At 45.3% G+C, this 15886-nt stretch overlaps 1 protein-coding gene across 1 annotated transcript; it reads left to right on the top strand.

Moving 5' to 3' along the window:
* The first annotated feature begins 2255 nt into the window (after window positions 1-2255).
* Window positions 2256-14849, top strand: LHFPL5 (LHFPL tetraspan subfamily member 5). The gene is made up of 4 exons (XM_060021310.1): window positions 2256-2713; window positions 7726-7962; window positions 11488-11514; window positions 12970-14849. Exons 1-3 carry the CDS (start codon window positions 2302-2304, stop codon window positions 11496-11498), a joined length of 660 nt encoding a protein of 219 aa, XP_059877293.1. The 5' UTR covers window positions 2256-2301; the 3' UTR covers window positions 11499-11514; window positions 12970-14849.
* Window positions 14850-15886: the final 1037 nt, after the last annotated feature.

Raw genomic sequence — 15886 nt, 5'->3', positions numbered from 1 at the left:
GGTGGCTCTAAAGCTCCCAGTAGCAGGAGTTTATGGATTATCTCTTGAGGATGTTGCCAAGCCCTGACTAAACAATACCTTTTTTTCCTCATGTCAATCCACCACCAATTCAGATTCCCTAGAGAGAGACTGATGGCCTAGCTTGGGTCACACACCCAGACCTGTCTCTAGGGTCTGTGTGCCCTGTGATTGGCTATCCCACCAGAACCTCAGAAAGCAAGAGAGCCTTCTCTCAGAGGCAGGGGAAGTTCTGCTGGTCAGGCCAAACAAAGAATGTCCATCAGCTCCTAAGAGCTTGGCCCCAGGTTAGGGCCTTTTCTGAATGGGGGAACATACAGCCCCTGCTCTGGGGAAGCTCCCAGTCTGATGGTGGAGACACAGGCCATGCCTTGATGAACTTCCAGTCTGATGGCAAAGACTGGTCACAAAACCAGAGATTTAAGAGGAAGAGGAAACATAGGTAACAGCACAAATATGTTTAATGCAAGGTTCTTTTTAATAGTGAAAAATTGGAAACTGTCAAAATACCCCCAAAGGGGAGAATAATTAAACAATTACTACATAAAGACTAAAATCATGTTTTTGAAAAACTAGTAATGTGAGAAAAAAATTGGATGCTAAATACGTGTACATTATTATCCAACTGTGTAAAGCAGTATGTCCAGGAGGAGGGAAATACACCAATATGTTAACAGAGGTAATAATAATAACAATAGTAATAGTAATAGTAATAATACTAATAAACATTTCTGAGCACTTTTATATGTGAGACCCTGGGCTAAACATTTTACATATGTTATTTTACCTAACTGTTATGTGACAGATACTATTATCATCCCCATCTTATAGATGAATAAACTGAGGCTTGGGAAAGTTACATCCTTAGCTAACAACTGGCTGACTCAAATCCAGACCTGCCTAAAGCTCCCAGTTTGGGGTTATGAGTGATTTTTATTCTTTTATGTAACTTTCTTGAATTTTTCTATATACTAATCATGTATTTACCTATAAATTCAGGAAAAATATAGATATTTTGAAAAAAAAAAGGAAATATGCAGGGGGGTGAGGGAGGGATGGACTGGGAGTTTGGGGTTAGTAGATGCAAACTATTACATATAGAATGGATCAGCAACAAGGTCCTACTGTATAGCACAGGGAACTATATTCAATGTCCTGGGATAAACCATCATGGAAAAGAATTAAAAAAGAATGTGTATATGTGTATAACCGGGTCACTTTTGCTGTACAGCAGAAATTAACACAACATTGTAAATCAACTATACTTCAATAAAAAATAAATTTAAAAAAAGAAATAGGTAACAAAAATATAAACAAGAGGAGAAAGACATTGTATTGAACAAAAAGCATATGTTAAGGTCTGAGAAGGCTCATAAGAACTGTTCTTTACTTTGTAGCTTCTATTATCACCCTATCGGTCTGCATTGCAAATACACATATATTTACATATATGTAAATACCTCACGGTCCTTGAGAGCAGGGGCTCTGTCCTTTTTATTCTATGGTTCTTGCTGAGGGAAGACATCCTCCAACATAGGGCGTAGTACACAATAGGCTCTTAGTAATTGTCGATTGAGTGATAGGGACGAGAAACCAGTGACCCGGAAGGCGTTGCTGGCCTCCGGGGTATTGGAGGTTCCGGGAGGATGACTAGGGAGCCAGGGAGCGGTGGGATGGGATACGGACTGCGCTCAAGAATCGCTTTTGCGGCTGGAAACCAAGCGAGAGGAATGTGGCAACCGCAGCCTCACGCCTTCAATTCTTGCCTTCCCTGCTCAGGAGGGTGAAGGGGGGCCTTGATTCCCAGTGGCGGGGGTGTGCAGTGAGTAGGTCGGCCGCTCTGCACCTATCTCTGCCCGGAGTCCCGAGGCGCTGGCCACGGTGCTGAAAGCAGTGCTCTCGGAGGAGGGAGGGAGGAGGAGCCGGGCTGCGCGAAGGGGGCGGAGCTCTCTGGTGCTCTCAGCTGGCATTGGGGGCGGGGCAGGGCGGCGCCAGCAGGCCCGAGACCACGGCGGGTTTGAGAGGAGGTAGGAGACAGGAGACAGCCCGGCTAGAGCAAGAGGGGACACAGGCACCTGGACAAGCTTCCCCTGAAGAGGCCAAGGTCATCTTCCCTGTCCTATTAGTCCTCTTTTTTCTACCTTGGAGGGAGCCTTACCTTGTGCCCTGATCTCCGCCTTCTCTCCAAACCTGGCTGAGGGGTGACCCACTTCCGGGCCTCCATCCATCTGCAAAGCCACTTCCAGCCCACAAGTCCCCAGCCCAGGACCCAGTGCCCTCACCATGGTGAAGTTGCTGCCTGCCCAGGAGGCAGCCAGGATCTACCATACCAACTATGTGCGGAACTCGAGGGCCGTAGGTGTGATGTGGGGCACACTCACCATCTGCTTCTCCGTGCTGGTCATGGCGCTCTTCATCCAGCCCTACTGGATAGGCGACAGCGTCAGCACACCCCAGGCAGGCTACTTTGGCCTTTTCTCCTACTGCGTGGGCAACGTGCTGTCGTCTGAGCTTATCTGCAAGGGTGGCCCGCTGGACTTCTCCTCCATCCCCTCTAGAGCCTTCAAGACTGCCATGTTCTTCGTGGCCTTGGCCATGTTCCTCATCATCGGCTCCATCATCTGCTTCAGCCTGTTCTTTGTCTGCAACACGGCCACTGTCTACAAGATCTGCGCATGGATGCAGCTGGCTGCGGGTGAGCAGGAATAGCAGGAGGGATAGCGGGAGGGCAGGCAGGGGCCCACCTTCTGTGGAGTCTCTGAGCCTCCTACTCAGCTGTCCTCCTTTATAGCGCAGCCATACTCAATGCCCTGCAGATGCCTTGGAAAAGAGTAATTAGAGAGTCTTAGGATGGCTGAGACCAGAAAGGCCTTAGAGATCAAATTGTTCAACCTCCTCTTCCTGTAGATGAGGAACTGAGGTCAAGAGAGGGGAAATGATTTTCCCAGGAGCAAGTCACTTATGGTAGAGTGAAGGTCTTTGTTCCCTAATTATAGGATTCCATACTTGATGCAGCAATTGTGAGCATTTGGGGCAGCAAGTGGAAGTGATATTTTGTGATGGGGGAGGGGAATAGGGTCTTTTAGAACTATGTGGGGTAGGTGGCTACTGGTGGTGTTCAGAGGCAAGGCCTTCCCTGTCCCCCTTTTCCTGCTCCTGGCCCCAGGCAGGCCACTGGGTCCTTGGGCCAGCTGGTCCTGCTCTCCTCTAGAGCCTAGAAAGGGATGCCTAAGACCTTGTCCTGCAGCCCTTGGTCCCTCCAAGGACCACACACAGACTGTCCATACTAGGGAAACGTCCAGGAGCCTTGTTAGGGACTGAAGGCTAGAGTGAAATCATCTTGACATCATTGGTTAGAATGAGAAGCAGTGTTAACAGGGAGAATGGAATAGGGATCAGAATCCCATACAACCAAACATGTAGACTCAAGACTGTCAGAGTTGGAGGGGACCCTAGAGAGCTATAGCATCCTCCCCCCAACTATAGATGAGGAATCTGGGACTGAGAGAGAAGATAAGACTTAGCCAAGGCTACAGCAGATCATCTGGCAACAAAGGCAATAGAATAAAGGCAGTGAGTCCCAAGAACTAGCTGTATTCCAAAGACATTTTTTACTGAGGCACACATTTACATAAGTGTAATGATTTGTAAAGTACTTCCACATGTATCATCTGGAGGAGCCTCATCATGACAGTGAGGTGGGTTTTCCTCCTGTTTTACAGAAGAGGCTCTTAGCCGGTAACTTGTCTTTTAGCACACAGGTAGTGAGGGACAGAACCTTCGACTCTGAATCGTGTACTCAGGCTACTTACCTGGTTCCAGAGCTGCCTCCCCAATCCCCCTGCCATCTCTCTCTCTCTGTACTCCGTCTATATGATGAGGGAGAGGCTGGGGCAGGGATGAGGCAAGTCTCAGTGGACAGTGGGGAGGAAGAAGGGAGAATGAAGATTTAGCAGTTCTGTGACAAAGAGGAGTAGAATGGACCCTGGCACGCTTGCCAGCTGGTCCTCCATATCAGAGCTATGGGATGCTGGAAACACAACACTCCCTCTCCCATTCTCTCCACTGTCCCACTCCCCCAACCTCCTGCAACAGGTGCCATTTGCTGAACAGGCAGTGCTGGGAGGGCCTGGGTAGGGGAGGGGTCACCAGGCCATTTGAGTCAGACCCTGACTGGGTCATGCAGCTGAAGACACCGATAGCAGAGGTGGCCAGGTGCCATCCCATGAAACATTTAAGCTGGGGGAGAGCAAAGGTGGTGTCATGTTCCATTCTTCCGTGCTGGGGAAGGGAAGATGAGCCAAAGGGAGGGGTGAGGAGGAGGTATGCCCCACAGCCAGCAGCTGGGAGATTCCTCCATTTGAAGAGACCTAAACCAGTTGGCTTAACCTTGCCAAGAAGCCTGGGGCCAGGGAAGGGAGCAGCAGAAGGGATGGAGGACTGATGAACGGGGCAGGGTGGGGCTGTAACTTGACAAAGGGAAGGAGGACTGATGAACGGGGCAGGGTGGGGCTGTAACTTGACAAAGGGAAGGAGGCCTGATGAACGGGGCAGGGTGGGGCTGTAACTTGACAAAGGGAAGGAGGACTGATGAATGGGGCAGGGTGGGGCTGTTACTTGACAAAGGGAAGGAGGCCTGATGAACAGGGCAGGGTGGGGCTGTAACTTGACAAAGGGAAGGAGGACTGATGAACGGGGCAGGGTGGGGCTGTAACTTGACAAAGGGAAGGAGGCCTGATGAACGGGGCAGGGTGGGGCTGTAACTTGACAAAGGGAAGGAGGACTGATGAACGGGGCAGGGTGGGGCTGTAACTTGACAAAGGGAAGGAGGACTGATGAACGGGGCAGGGTGGGGCTGTAGCTTAACAAAGCTAATTGAGCTTCTGGATGCCAGGTGTAGGCAGAATGTGGTCCCAGATCCTGAAAACACAGGTAGGGTAATTTGCTTGTCTGAGTTCTGTCAAACTCATCTGTAGAAGGTAGCAACAGTACCCCCATCACAGGGTTCTTGCGAGGATGGGATGTTGTAATGCATGGAAAACACCTTGCACGGTGCCTAACATATGGGAGGTGCTCAGTAAACATGAAAAACACAAAACAACTTTATCAGTCAGGATGGATGGGGTGATGCCACAGTAACAGACAACTCCCAAATCTTAGTGGCTTATGACAAAGGTTTATTTCTTGATAATGGTACATGCTCACTGAGGATCAGTGGAGGGCTCTGTTCTCACTGGGCTCTTCCAGAGCCCAGGCTGATGGAGCATCAGCTGTCATCTGGCTGTCATCATTGCGAAGGGAAAGGGAGCTCTGGAAAGTCTCCATCAGCAGTTAAATGCTCTGGCCTGGAAAAGCACACGGCATTTCTGCTCACGTTTTATTGGCTGAAGGAATTTTTATGAACTTGCCTAACTTCAAGGGAGAGAGGCGAGGAAGTATAATCCTACTATGTACCTGAAATACTTGTAAACAGCTCTAATGACAGCCACATCCATCGAGGTTGCTTCCATCTGACTTCAATGCCAATAATAATAGCAACAACTAACATTAACTGGCCACTTACCATGTACCAGACACTGCAGTAAGCACTTTCTATACATGGTCACGCGTAACCCTCATAACCCTGTTCCGAGTCAGGTATTATTATCCTTATTTTACAGATGAGAGACTGGAAGTCAGAGAGGGTAAGTAAACTTGCCTGAGAATACCCTGCTGGCCTCTATTTAGAGCCCTGAGACACCACAATGGGATGGACCCCCGCTGTGCCCAGGTAGATGGGTGGGGTGCTCCTAGAGGGCTGTGGCACCCATAGTAACAACCTTTTTCCAAGTCGGAGGCCCTGGGATCTTTTCTGAACCCCTGTAGGGAGGTGCTATAGAAGGAGAAGGGGGCCATGCCAGGTACCAGAGGACTTGTCACACACCACGTGGGGAAGAGCACAGGTTTTACCAAAGAGCTCTGGGAGGGTCCCCCTCCTCCATCCTAAGGATCTTCCTGTTTGTCACTAAGTCTAAAATGTCACCACTAAATACATTCGGCTCTTTGGAGAGATGTCAGTCTGGGAGGCTGGGGGAATTAACTTTGAAGTAAAGAAAGTCAGGAGCCATGATAGCAGGTCTTGGCTCTGCCCTCGCTAAATGACTGGGCGACTCACTTAGTTTCTGAGACCTCAGTCTTTTAATCTGAAGATGGGATATTAATACATGGCCTACTTCACAGAACTGTGGTAAGGGTCGAAAGAAAAATGGTACATGAAGTATTTTGTAATCTATAAGAGAAGTATGTAAATGAGCTCCTCCTAGAAAAAAACAAGGACGGTTGATACATTTAGGTGGGGAGGTGGGATCCTTGATCTTTACACTTTGTTGTACTTTTGTTTGATCTGCTAACCTTCCTTGCAAGAGCAAGCGGAGCCCCAGGTTGGTGACTTTGGGTCCTGCGAGGTGCTTCTCCATGGGGCTCCCAGGTAGGGCACAGCTTTGGCACTAAAGAGCCTCCAGGCCTGTGAAAGGAGGGCCAGGGGTGGGAAAGTGGCACAGACAAGGGAAGGAAGGCACCCCCTGCCTGCCTGGCGGTTGTCCTTGGGTTGCCACAGTCACATCCCAGGAATATGTACCTGTCTGGGCAGCTAAGTTGGGGTGGAAATTTGGTGGGCGGGTGTGGGAGTAGTGGAGGGAAGGCGGGGAAGATGAAAATTTTGGCTGTCAATGCTAAATCAATGAAAGCACAGTGTGGCATACTAGCTAACACTCAGGAAATGCCAACTATGTGTCAGGCAAGCTTCTGAGCACTTTTCCAATATTAACTCATTGTAACCTCGCTGCAATCCAAACAGCTAGATACTATTATTATTCGCATTTTACAGATGAGGAAACTGAGGCAAGAAAACTTAAGTAGCTTGCTCTGAGTCACACAGCTAGTTAGTAAAGAGCTGGGCTTGAGATCCAGGCAGCCTTCCCTAGTGTTTCCCAGCTTTTCCTGTTGAGAGAATCACCCAGAAGAGTGCTTTTAAAGACAGGGATTCCTGAACCCAACCCTGACCTGGGAATCAGCATTTTAAACACATTCAGGGAAGTGTGGACAACTGCACTGTTCCGTAGTGGGTAATAGTGTGGAGACCTGTTTGATTGAATGGAAGGTTCATGAAGGAAGCAGCCAGAGATGGGGCTGGAAAACTTCCTGTATTCATTCAATCTAAGATACCTGAGTTGTAGGACACACCATTATTCTATGTGCTGTAAAAAGGAAAAATACTTCTAATCAAATTGTAGCCTAAAGCTTTATTACACTTATTTCAGAGATGTTGGAGTATGAACAAATGTACATCTGAGGAGTGATGAGTTCTCTGGGCTGGGACCAGATTTTGGGAGGAATTTGAAGCCAGGTGCCTCGTCAAGTCCAAAGTGAGGGGTACAGCTGAGGGCCTGGTAGAACCACCTGGTGCTGTGGCAGAACCTCCCAGGGCTGCGGAGCTCTGCTCTCAGCCTCTACCCCTGACCGCTGGCCCCCAGGGGCAAGTAGCTTTAGCTCTTGGAGCCTCAGTTTTCTCCCCCGTGTTCTACAAGAAGGATGGCAGGAGCTGCCCCTTGTGCCTCTCAAGGCTGTTAATAAGAGAAGGGAGGTGACACGATGACAGCAGTGCAAGGTGGGAGGCAGCAGGCGAGCACACCCAGCTTGACACCATCTGTACCCCTCCTGCCCCCTCAGCCACAGGCCTGATGATTGGCTGCCTGGTCTACCCAGATGGTTGGGACTCAAGTGAGGTACGGCGCATGTGCGGGGAGCAGACCGGCAAATACACACTGGGCCACTGCACCATCCGCTGGGCCTTCATGCTGGCCATCCTCAGCATTGGAGACGCCCTCATCCTCTCCTTCCTGGCCTTTGTGCTGGGCTACCGCCAGGACAAGCTGCTCCCTGACGACTATAAGGCCGATGGACAAGGTAATTCTCTCTACCCCAGGGAGGTGAGGCTTCCTCTCTGCCAGGTGCCTGAGGTTTGGCCACTGGCCAAGGGTGAGGACACCAAGACCGACCAAACACAGCCCTTGGCGCAGACGCCAAGGGCCAGTGGAGGGTTGCAGGCTGGCATGCGATAAGGCATTGACGGACCTGTGGCAGAGGCTGTCTGTGATAGAAGCGTGTCCCCCTGTCCCCCTGCACTCGCAGGGCCTACAGGGCAGAGAGCCCTGGTCCAGCTTGGGGAGCTAGGTGTGGCCTCCCATAGGTGGCACTGAGGCTGGGTCTTGAAGTAACAGGGGAGTTTGCTAGATGGAGAGAGGAACAACAGGGGAGCAAAGGGGATGATGAGTTTTTGGGGAAGGAGGAAAGGCAGGTTAGGGCAGAGATGTGACAGCTCCTGGACTGCAGATGGTGGGAGCCTAGCCCCCTTGGGTTAGAGTAGCCTGGGGGTTCTCCGTATATTCATTTTCTGATCTGAGCCTCATTTCCCCTCATTAGAGGGTAGGAGGCAGGTTTTTCCTCATTTTTAAAAAATACCTACTTCACAAGACTGTACTCAGGAACAAGATAAGGATGTCTGCTCTTGTCGCTTCTATTGAAGATTGTATTGGAGGTTACAGCCAGGAAAATTAGTTAAGAAAAAGAAATAAAAGACATCTACTTTGGAGAAGAAGAAGAAGAAAAACTATCTCTATTAGCAGATGACATGATTTTGTATATGGAAAATCCTAAATAAGCCACTAAAAAACTATTAAAGCTAACATACAACTTCAGCAAGGCTGCAGAATATAAGAATATACAAAAATGTATTTGTATACACTAACAATGAACAATCTGAAAATGACATTAAAAAATTTCTTTTGCAATAGCAACAAAAAGAATAAAATACTTAGGAATAAATTTAACAAAAAAGTAAATGAAAGGTACATGAAAATTAAAAAACATTGTTTAAAGAAAAGGCCTAAGTAAATGGAAACATCCCTGTTCATGGATCAGGAGACTTAATATTGCTGACATGTCAATACTCCCCAAACTGATCTACAGATTTAATGCAATTTCTATCAAAATCCCAGCTGGCTTTTTGATTTTAGGATCGGCTTGTCAATTGGAAATGCAAGAGACCCAGAATAGCCAGAACAATCTTGAAGAAGAACAAAGTTGGAGGACACACATGTCCTGATTTCAAAACTTACTAGAGGGGCTTCCCTGGTGGCACAGTGGTTGAGAGTCCGCCTGTCGATGCAGGGGATACAGCAAAAAACAAAAACAAACCAAAAAAAACAACACAAAAAACTTACTAGAAAGATACAATAATCAAGACGGTGTGGTACTGACATACGGATAGACATACACATCAATGGAATAAAATAGAGAGTCCAGAAATAAAACCAAACATCTACGACCAACTGATTTCAGCAAGGGTGCCCAAGACCATTCAATGGGGAAAAGAATAGTCTTTTCAATAAATGGTGCTGGGACAACCAGATATCTATATGCAAAAGAATGAAGTTGGGCCACCTACCACACATCATATACAAAAATTAACTCAAAATGGATCAAAGACCTAAATGTAAGATATAAAGTTATAAAACTCTTAGATCTTGGATTAGGCAATGGTTTCCTAGATTTGACACCTAATACACAAGTACCAAAGAAAAAAATAAACTAGATTTCATCAAAATTGAAAACTTTTTTTTTTTTTTGCCCCGTACGCGGGCCTCTCACTGTTGTGGCCTCTCCAATTGTGGAGCACAGGCTCTGGACGCGCAGGCTCAGCGGCCATGGCTCACGGGCCTAGCTGCTCCGTGGTACATGGGATCTTCCCAGACTGGGGCACGAACCCGTGTCCCTTGCATCGGCAGGCGGACTCTCAACCACTGCGCCACCAGGGAAGCCCAAAACTGAAAACTTTGTGCTTCGAAGTACACCATCATGGAAGTGATGACAACCCATAGATTGGGGAAAATATTTGCAAATCATAATCATAATGCTAGTATCCAGAGTATATTAAGAACTCCTACAACTCAACAATAATAAAAAATAACCCGATTTTTTAAATGGGCAAAGGATTTTTTTTTTAAGTATACAGTTTTAATTAATTTATTTATTTGGCTGCGCCGGGTCTTCGTTGCAGCACGCGGGATCTTCGTTGCCGTGTGCAGGATTTTAGTTGTGGCATGCAGGCTCTTAGTTGCAGCATGCGGGATCTAGTTCCCTGACCAGGGATCCAACCTGGGCCCCCTGCATTGGGAGCATGGAGTATTAACCACTGGACCACTGGGGAAGTCCCAAATGGGCAAAAGACTTGAATAGACTTTTCTTCAAAGAAGATATACAAATGGCCAAAAAGCACATGAGAAGATACTCAACATCATTAGTCATTATGAAAATGCAAATCAAAACCACAATGAGATATCACTTCACACCCACTAGGATGGCTGTAACAAAAAAGATGAACAATAATGAGTACTAATGAACATGTGAAGAAATTGGAATCCTCGTACGTTACTATAGAAAATGTAAAATTGTGCAGTTGCTGTAGAAAACAGAATGGCAGTTCTTCAAATGATTAAACAGAGTTACCACGTGACCCAGCAATTCCACTCCTAGGTATATACACAAGAAAATTGAAAACATATATTGACACAAAAACTTGTACACATGTTCATAGTAGCATAACAGTCATGCATCTGATGACTGAATGAACATAATGTGTATATCCTTACAATGAGTTATTATTCAGCCATAAAAAGGAATGAAGTACTGGTAATTGCTATAGTGTGGAAGAAAACATTGAAGCCAGATACAAAAGACCAGAAACTGTATGACCCCATTTATATGAAATGTTCAGAACTGGCAAATCCACAGAGACAGGGAGTAAATTTTAGTATTTCCCCGGGGCTGGGAAGAGGGGGGAATTGGGAGTGACTGCTAAAGTTCACAGGGTTTTTGGGGGGTGATGAAAATGTTCTAGAAGCAGATAGTAGTGATGGTTGCACAATGTAGTGAATACACTAAAAACCACTGAGTTGTATACTTTAAATGAGTAAATTTTATGTTAGTAAATTATACCTCAATAAAAAAATAAAAGATTGTACTGAGGATTAGATAGTGTATATAAAGCACCAACAATACCTGCATATTTTAGGTGATGAATAAATGTTAGTTCTCTCCACCTTCTGTCTTTCCAGTACCTCCACTCTTTATATCATCCATCTGCCCAGCCAATAATAGGACCTGTGCTCCAGGTGCCCACTGACACCTTTAGGTCCAGGGGGTACAGTGAGGGAGGAAGTCTACATTTGGACCTTAAGTATAGTAAGGGAGACAATCATGCAAGATGGAATCACAAGCTGATAAACATTATGAACAAAAAGTGCAAGCTTTCTTGAGAGTGAATAAGAGGAATTTGAACTAGTTTGGAGAGGGAATAGTGTGCAGGGAATTATCCTGAAAACAAGGCTTGGTTGTAAACACATACTGTTCTCTTTTTTTTTTTTATCGCAGAGGAAGCCTGAAGCAACAGGAGTGTTGGTGCGTAATTTGATTGGAGAGTGGTCTGTGTTCCTTTGGAAGTGCTGTGGCCTCGCAGAATGACTCAGGAAGCTGGGCTGTAGGGCCTAGGGGGAGAGGGGGTAGGGGGGTGGCTGTGGGGTGGGAGGGGGCAGGAGCTGGCTGGCATCTGAGACCTTCACTGAGGGGCAAACAGGAACCCTTTAACTTTACTTGTGTCTTGAGAAGTGGTAAAAGCACAGGGAGAGAAGAAATAATTTAAAACAGGCAGGTGGTTTCATAAACTCATCTTTTTGTGGAGCCTGGCAAACAAGAACAGACTGTTTTTAGAAGTCATTATTGTCATTTGGACCCTTATTTTCAGAAAGAAGTTTACGTGATTTTAAGAGACATAGTGGAAAACCTAATAAAATAGAAAATAAAAGTCATAGAGAAGAAAACATATTACAGAAAGCTAGGCTAACAGAATTAGTGTATTGAGTATTAAATTTAGCTCCCTGCTCCCTGATAGCTGAAGCAAAAAGCAAAACACGAATTTAACCAATTTTTATGTCTGGTTGAAAACGAAACACATGTTAATTTCCTTATTGTCATTTCAGTTTCTAAAATGTGATTTAACAAGGACATGAAGGAACACCTTTAAAAAGAAAGCAAGGGTGGAGGAGGAGGGAGGGATGGAGGAAGGAAGAGAAGGAATAGCCCACAACAGTATCACCTCCCTGATAGCTGTCATTTATTGAGGACTTACAGCAGGCCAGGTACTGTGTGTGGGTCGCAGGGATTATCTCCATTTGAACTATTTTATTGATCATTTTTGCTAAGCACCTTCCCATCCTTGACCACAAAGACATACTTTTTTGAATAATGATAAATTAGCATCGTCCCCCCCCCCCCACTTATGATTCTTAAACATTAATGTGCATAGCTCACCTGGGGATCTTGTTAAAATTCAGACTGATTCAGTTGGAGTGGTGCCAAGCACTGCATTTCTAACCAGCTCCCCAGTGATACACTGCTGGGTAGGGGTCACACTTCGAGTAGTAAACAGAGTATAAACGTTTTCTCATGTTTTTGCCATGTTCCTTACTGAAGTTTTTAAAAGCCACAAACTCCACAGCACTGGTGTACCATTTCATTGCTAAATGAGACCTTAGTTAGGCATCTAGCACTGCTATCATAGATAACTTTTTGCTCCTGTTGATAAATTCTGGAGTGGAATTACTGAATCAAAGCTAACTACAGCTGTCTGCTTTTTTCTTTTTCTTGCACTACATTTATTTACATCTTAAAAGACATTTATGAGTTTTTACTTGAGGGACACTAATACTATCTTATATACTAGTGAGGAAGTTTGCATGTCTGGAGTAGAACTGAATCAAAATGTGAGCATACGTGGGGAAGTTTTGTGTTTTTATTGGCTTAAAAAATGTCAAATTCTATAATCTTGCAATCTTTTTTTTTTTTTTAATACCACAGGTCATCTATTTCCCTGACAATGGAAAATGAGGGAATCAAATTCTTCAGAAACAGAAACTTGTTCCTTCCATGCTTCCCTGTATCTGCTGCTCTAGGCCTGAAATCCTGAAGCCTTTCATTATAGGATGCCAATCTCCTGAGACAAGACCTCTTACTGTATCGGGAAAACTCCAGCGAGGAAGAACTGCAGTGACCACATACAAGATGTTCAGAGACACGTGTTTAACTCTCCTGACTGGGGACCCACTTTCTCTTCCTATCCTTTCACACCAGCAAATTGCTTTACCCTCTTGAGGCCTCTCCGTAAAATGAGAGCAGGATGAGTCTATGTCTAGGGGCCTCCCAGGTGAGTCCCTAACAGTCTAATTCACTGAGGATACTTGTTTGAAAGCACCCAGAAATTAACACCCAGCTCTGAGAGGACGATGAAGAAGAGGTGGCTGTAAGCATGCTGGATCATTTCAGGTTGAGGTTTAGGGAGTCCTTTGCTTTTTTCTTTTCAGGTTGTTTTCTTATTGATGCTCAGAGATGGGTAAGGAACGGAGAGGTCACCGGAACCTGAGTCCATCAGGATTGGGTGACTTTAGGATCTAAAAACTTTCGAGACTAAATTCTTTTTTCCCTTTGGAACCAAAAATCACATTTTTTCAGTGTCCACACTGACCCAATCAGAATGGGTTACCAGTTTTGGAAAGTTGTGACTTGTGGCCAGGTAATTTGTTAGAGTAATAGATGAACTCTCCTGTAAAAAAAACAACTTTGGACTTGGTACATTAAATGGGGAATCTTTTACCAGTCTCTAGAGGGGAACTCAGTTTAGGTAATACCTCACTGTAGCAAATGCCAAGACAAAGATTAGATTCTTTAGGCTGTTCCCTGCCCTAAGGATGGTATGTATTGCAATAGAAACAGGGTTTTGTTGATTATCTGCAGTGAATGATCCAGGAAGAACAGTGCTTTTTTCTGGTCTTTTGCCTGTTTGCTCAGTAAAGAGAAAACGTGGGTGCTGTTTTCTCACAGGTAGAAAGTGGGTAAATGTTGAACAAAACCATAATGGATCTTGTTGCTTGATCAACCAGCAGTGACACGGAAAACAGGCTTCTTATTCTGGGCTGCAGGGATTATTCAGAGTGCACTGGTTTAAAAGATGCCTTTTAACCAGTGCACTCTTGACAACCTGCCCAGTCAGTGCAGTGTTTCTTCTCCAGTTCAGATAGGCTAGGTATGAGTATCCCAGCATTGTCCCAGTTGTTGATAATGGGGACTATTAGAATGGGATTTAAGAATGATCACTTTCATGTTTTCTTGTGCTGATAAAATTATTTCATTGTCAGGCATCTACTTTATGCAAGCTTTTATTTATTTTTTATTTTTATTTTTGGTCGCACGGCTTGTGGGATCTTAGTTCCATGACCAGGGATCAAACCTGGGCCGACGGCAGTGAAAGAGGTCTTAACCACTGGACCGCCAGGGAATTCCCTATGCAAGCTTGATGAACGGATGAGTGACAGAATTTGGCCAATTCTGTAGCTTTGTGACTTTTCTAGATAGATTTGTTCAGTTATTTCTTGTAATTTTACTTTTTATAAAAGGCAAAAGAAAAATTTCTAAAAGCCTCCCTAACTTCAAAATATTTCTCACTGAAATGGCAACCATGGTGGTCCACAGAAGTTTCTGGGGGGCTTAAGGTGCATCTGCCAATAGCCTACACTTTGCTCTCAAGAACAGTGAGTTTCACCAAAGCAGGAGTGTATGTTTACTAATGACCTGTGCTGGGGACAATCTTAAATCTGTTTGAGTCACAGGACTCAGCGTTTCACCTTTTGCTTTATCTTCAAGGAAACTCAGAATTCAACCTCTCCAATAAAGTAATGATTTTGGCTGACACTTAACAACTGCTTATCAGCCCTTTTCAAGTGGCTTTACCTTTAAATTCTTAAAGATGCTTCAAATATCATCTTGGAAAGTATACAGAAAAATTAATACAACCAGCACTCCTCTAAACCAAGTTGAGTTACTCTACTCCTTCCTCTGCCTTGCGCTGGAGCACAGGAATGGTTGTGATGCCCAAGCTTTACCAGTGACTAGCACTGAGCAGGTCAAGAGAGGTAAGAAGGCCTTATCATTTACATCTGAAATGTGAACCAGAAGGGTGTCTTTCCTAAATGCTTTCATTATCTTGCATCTCTGTATTAGTTACCTGTTGCTGCATAACAAATTACCCCTCGACTCAGTGGCTTAAAACATTTCAGTTTCTGTGGGTTAGGAATCAGCAAGGCTTAGCTAGGTGTCTCTGCCTCAGCTAGGTGTCTCTGCCTCAAGGCTTCTCACAGGGCTGCAATTAAGGTGTTGGATCTGCTTCCAAGCTCAGTGGTTGTCTGCAGGACTCAACTTCTCACAGGTTGTTGGGCCGAAGGCCTGAGTTCCTTGCTGGCTGAGGGCCTCTCCAAAGGGCTATTCACCTGGCAACTTGCTTCCCCAGAGCAAGTCTTCCAAGACAGAGCAAGAGCAGGTGCACAGACGGAAGCACCCTTTGTAACCAAATCTAAGTGACATCCTGCTACTTTTGCCTTAATCTGATTGTTAGAACCACCACAAAGTCCAGCCCACGTTAAAGGTGAGGGAATTGCACAAGTGTGTGAATACCAGGAGGTGAGAATCATTGGAGTATTTTAAAAAGTTGTTTCTCATAGTTATTTGTAATTAATTTTCTGCTGAAATGGGCATTTACTAGAATGCTTTACTGGAACAAAGATTAGATTCTAGTAACCGTACATGCTGATGGATACATGTTTGTTTTGTAACAAATTGCTGAAGATGAAGGGCCCTAACCCTCAAACTCACCCCACTTTTGCTATCTAACTTCAAGTATTTATAGTAGGGTCCACTAATTTCCAACACTGACCATACTTTCCTC

The sequence above is a fragment of the Delphinus delphis genome, chromosome 10, assembly GCF_949987515.2.
Source record: "Delphinus delphis chromosome 10, mDelDel1.2, whole genome shotgun sequence".
Lineage (NCBI taxonomy): Eukaryota > Metazoa > Chordata > Mammalia > Artiodactyla > Delphinidae > Delphinus > Delphinus delphis.
This window is presented reverse-complemented; position numbering and strand designations above follow the sequence as displayed.

Excerpts from the sequence above, each read along its gene's own strand:
- LHFPL5 (XM_060021310.1), top strand. The coding sequence starts at position 2,302 with ATGGTGAAGTTGCTGCCTGCCCAGGAGGCAGCCAGGATCTACCATACC. Across the intron at positions 2,714-7,725 it reads ATGGATGCAGCTGGCTGCGG|CCACAGGCCTGATGATTGGC; the intron begins GTGAGCAGGAAT and ends CTGCCCCCTCAG.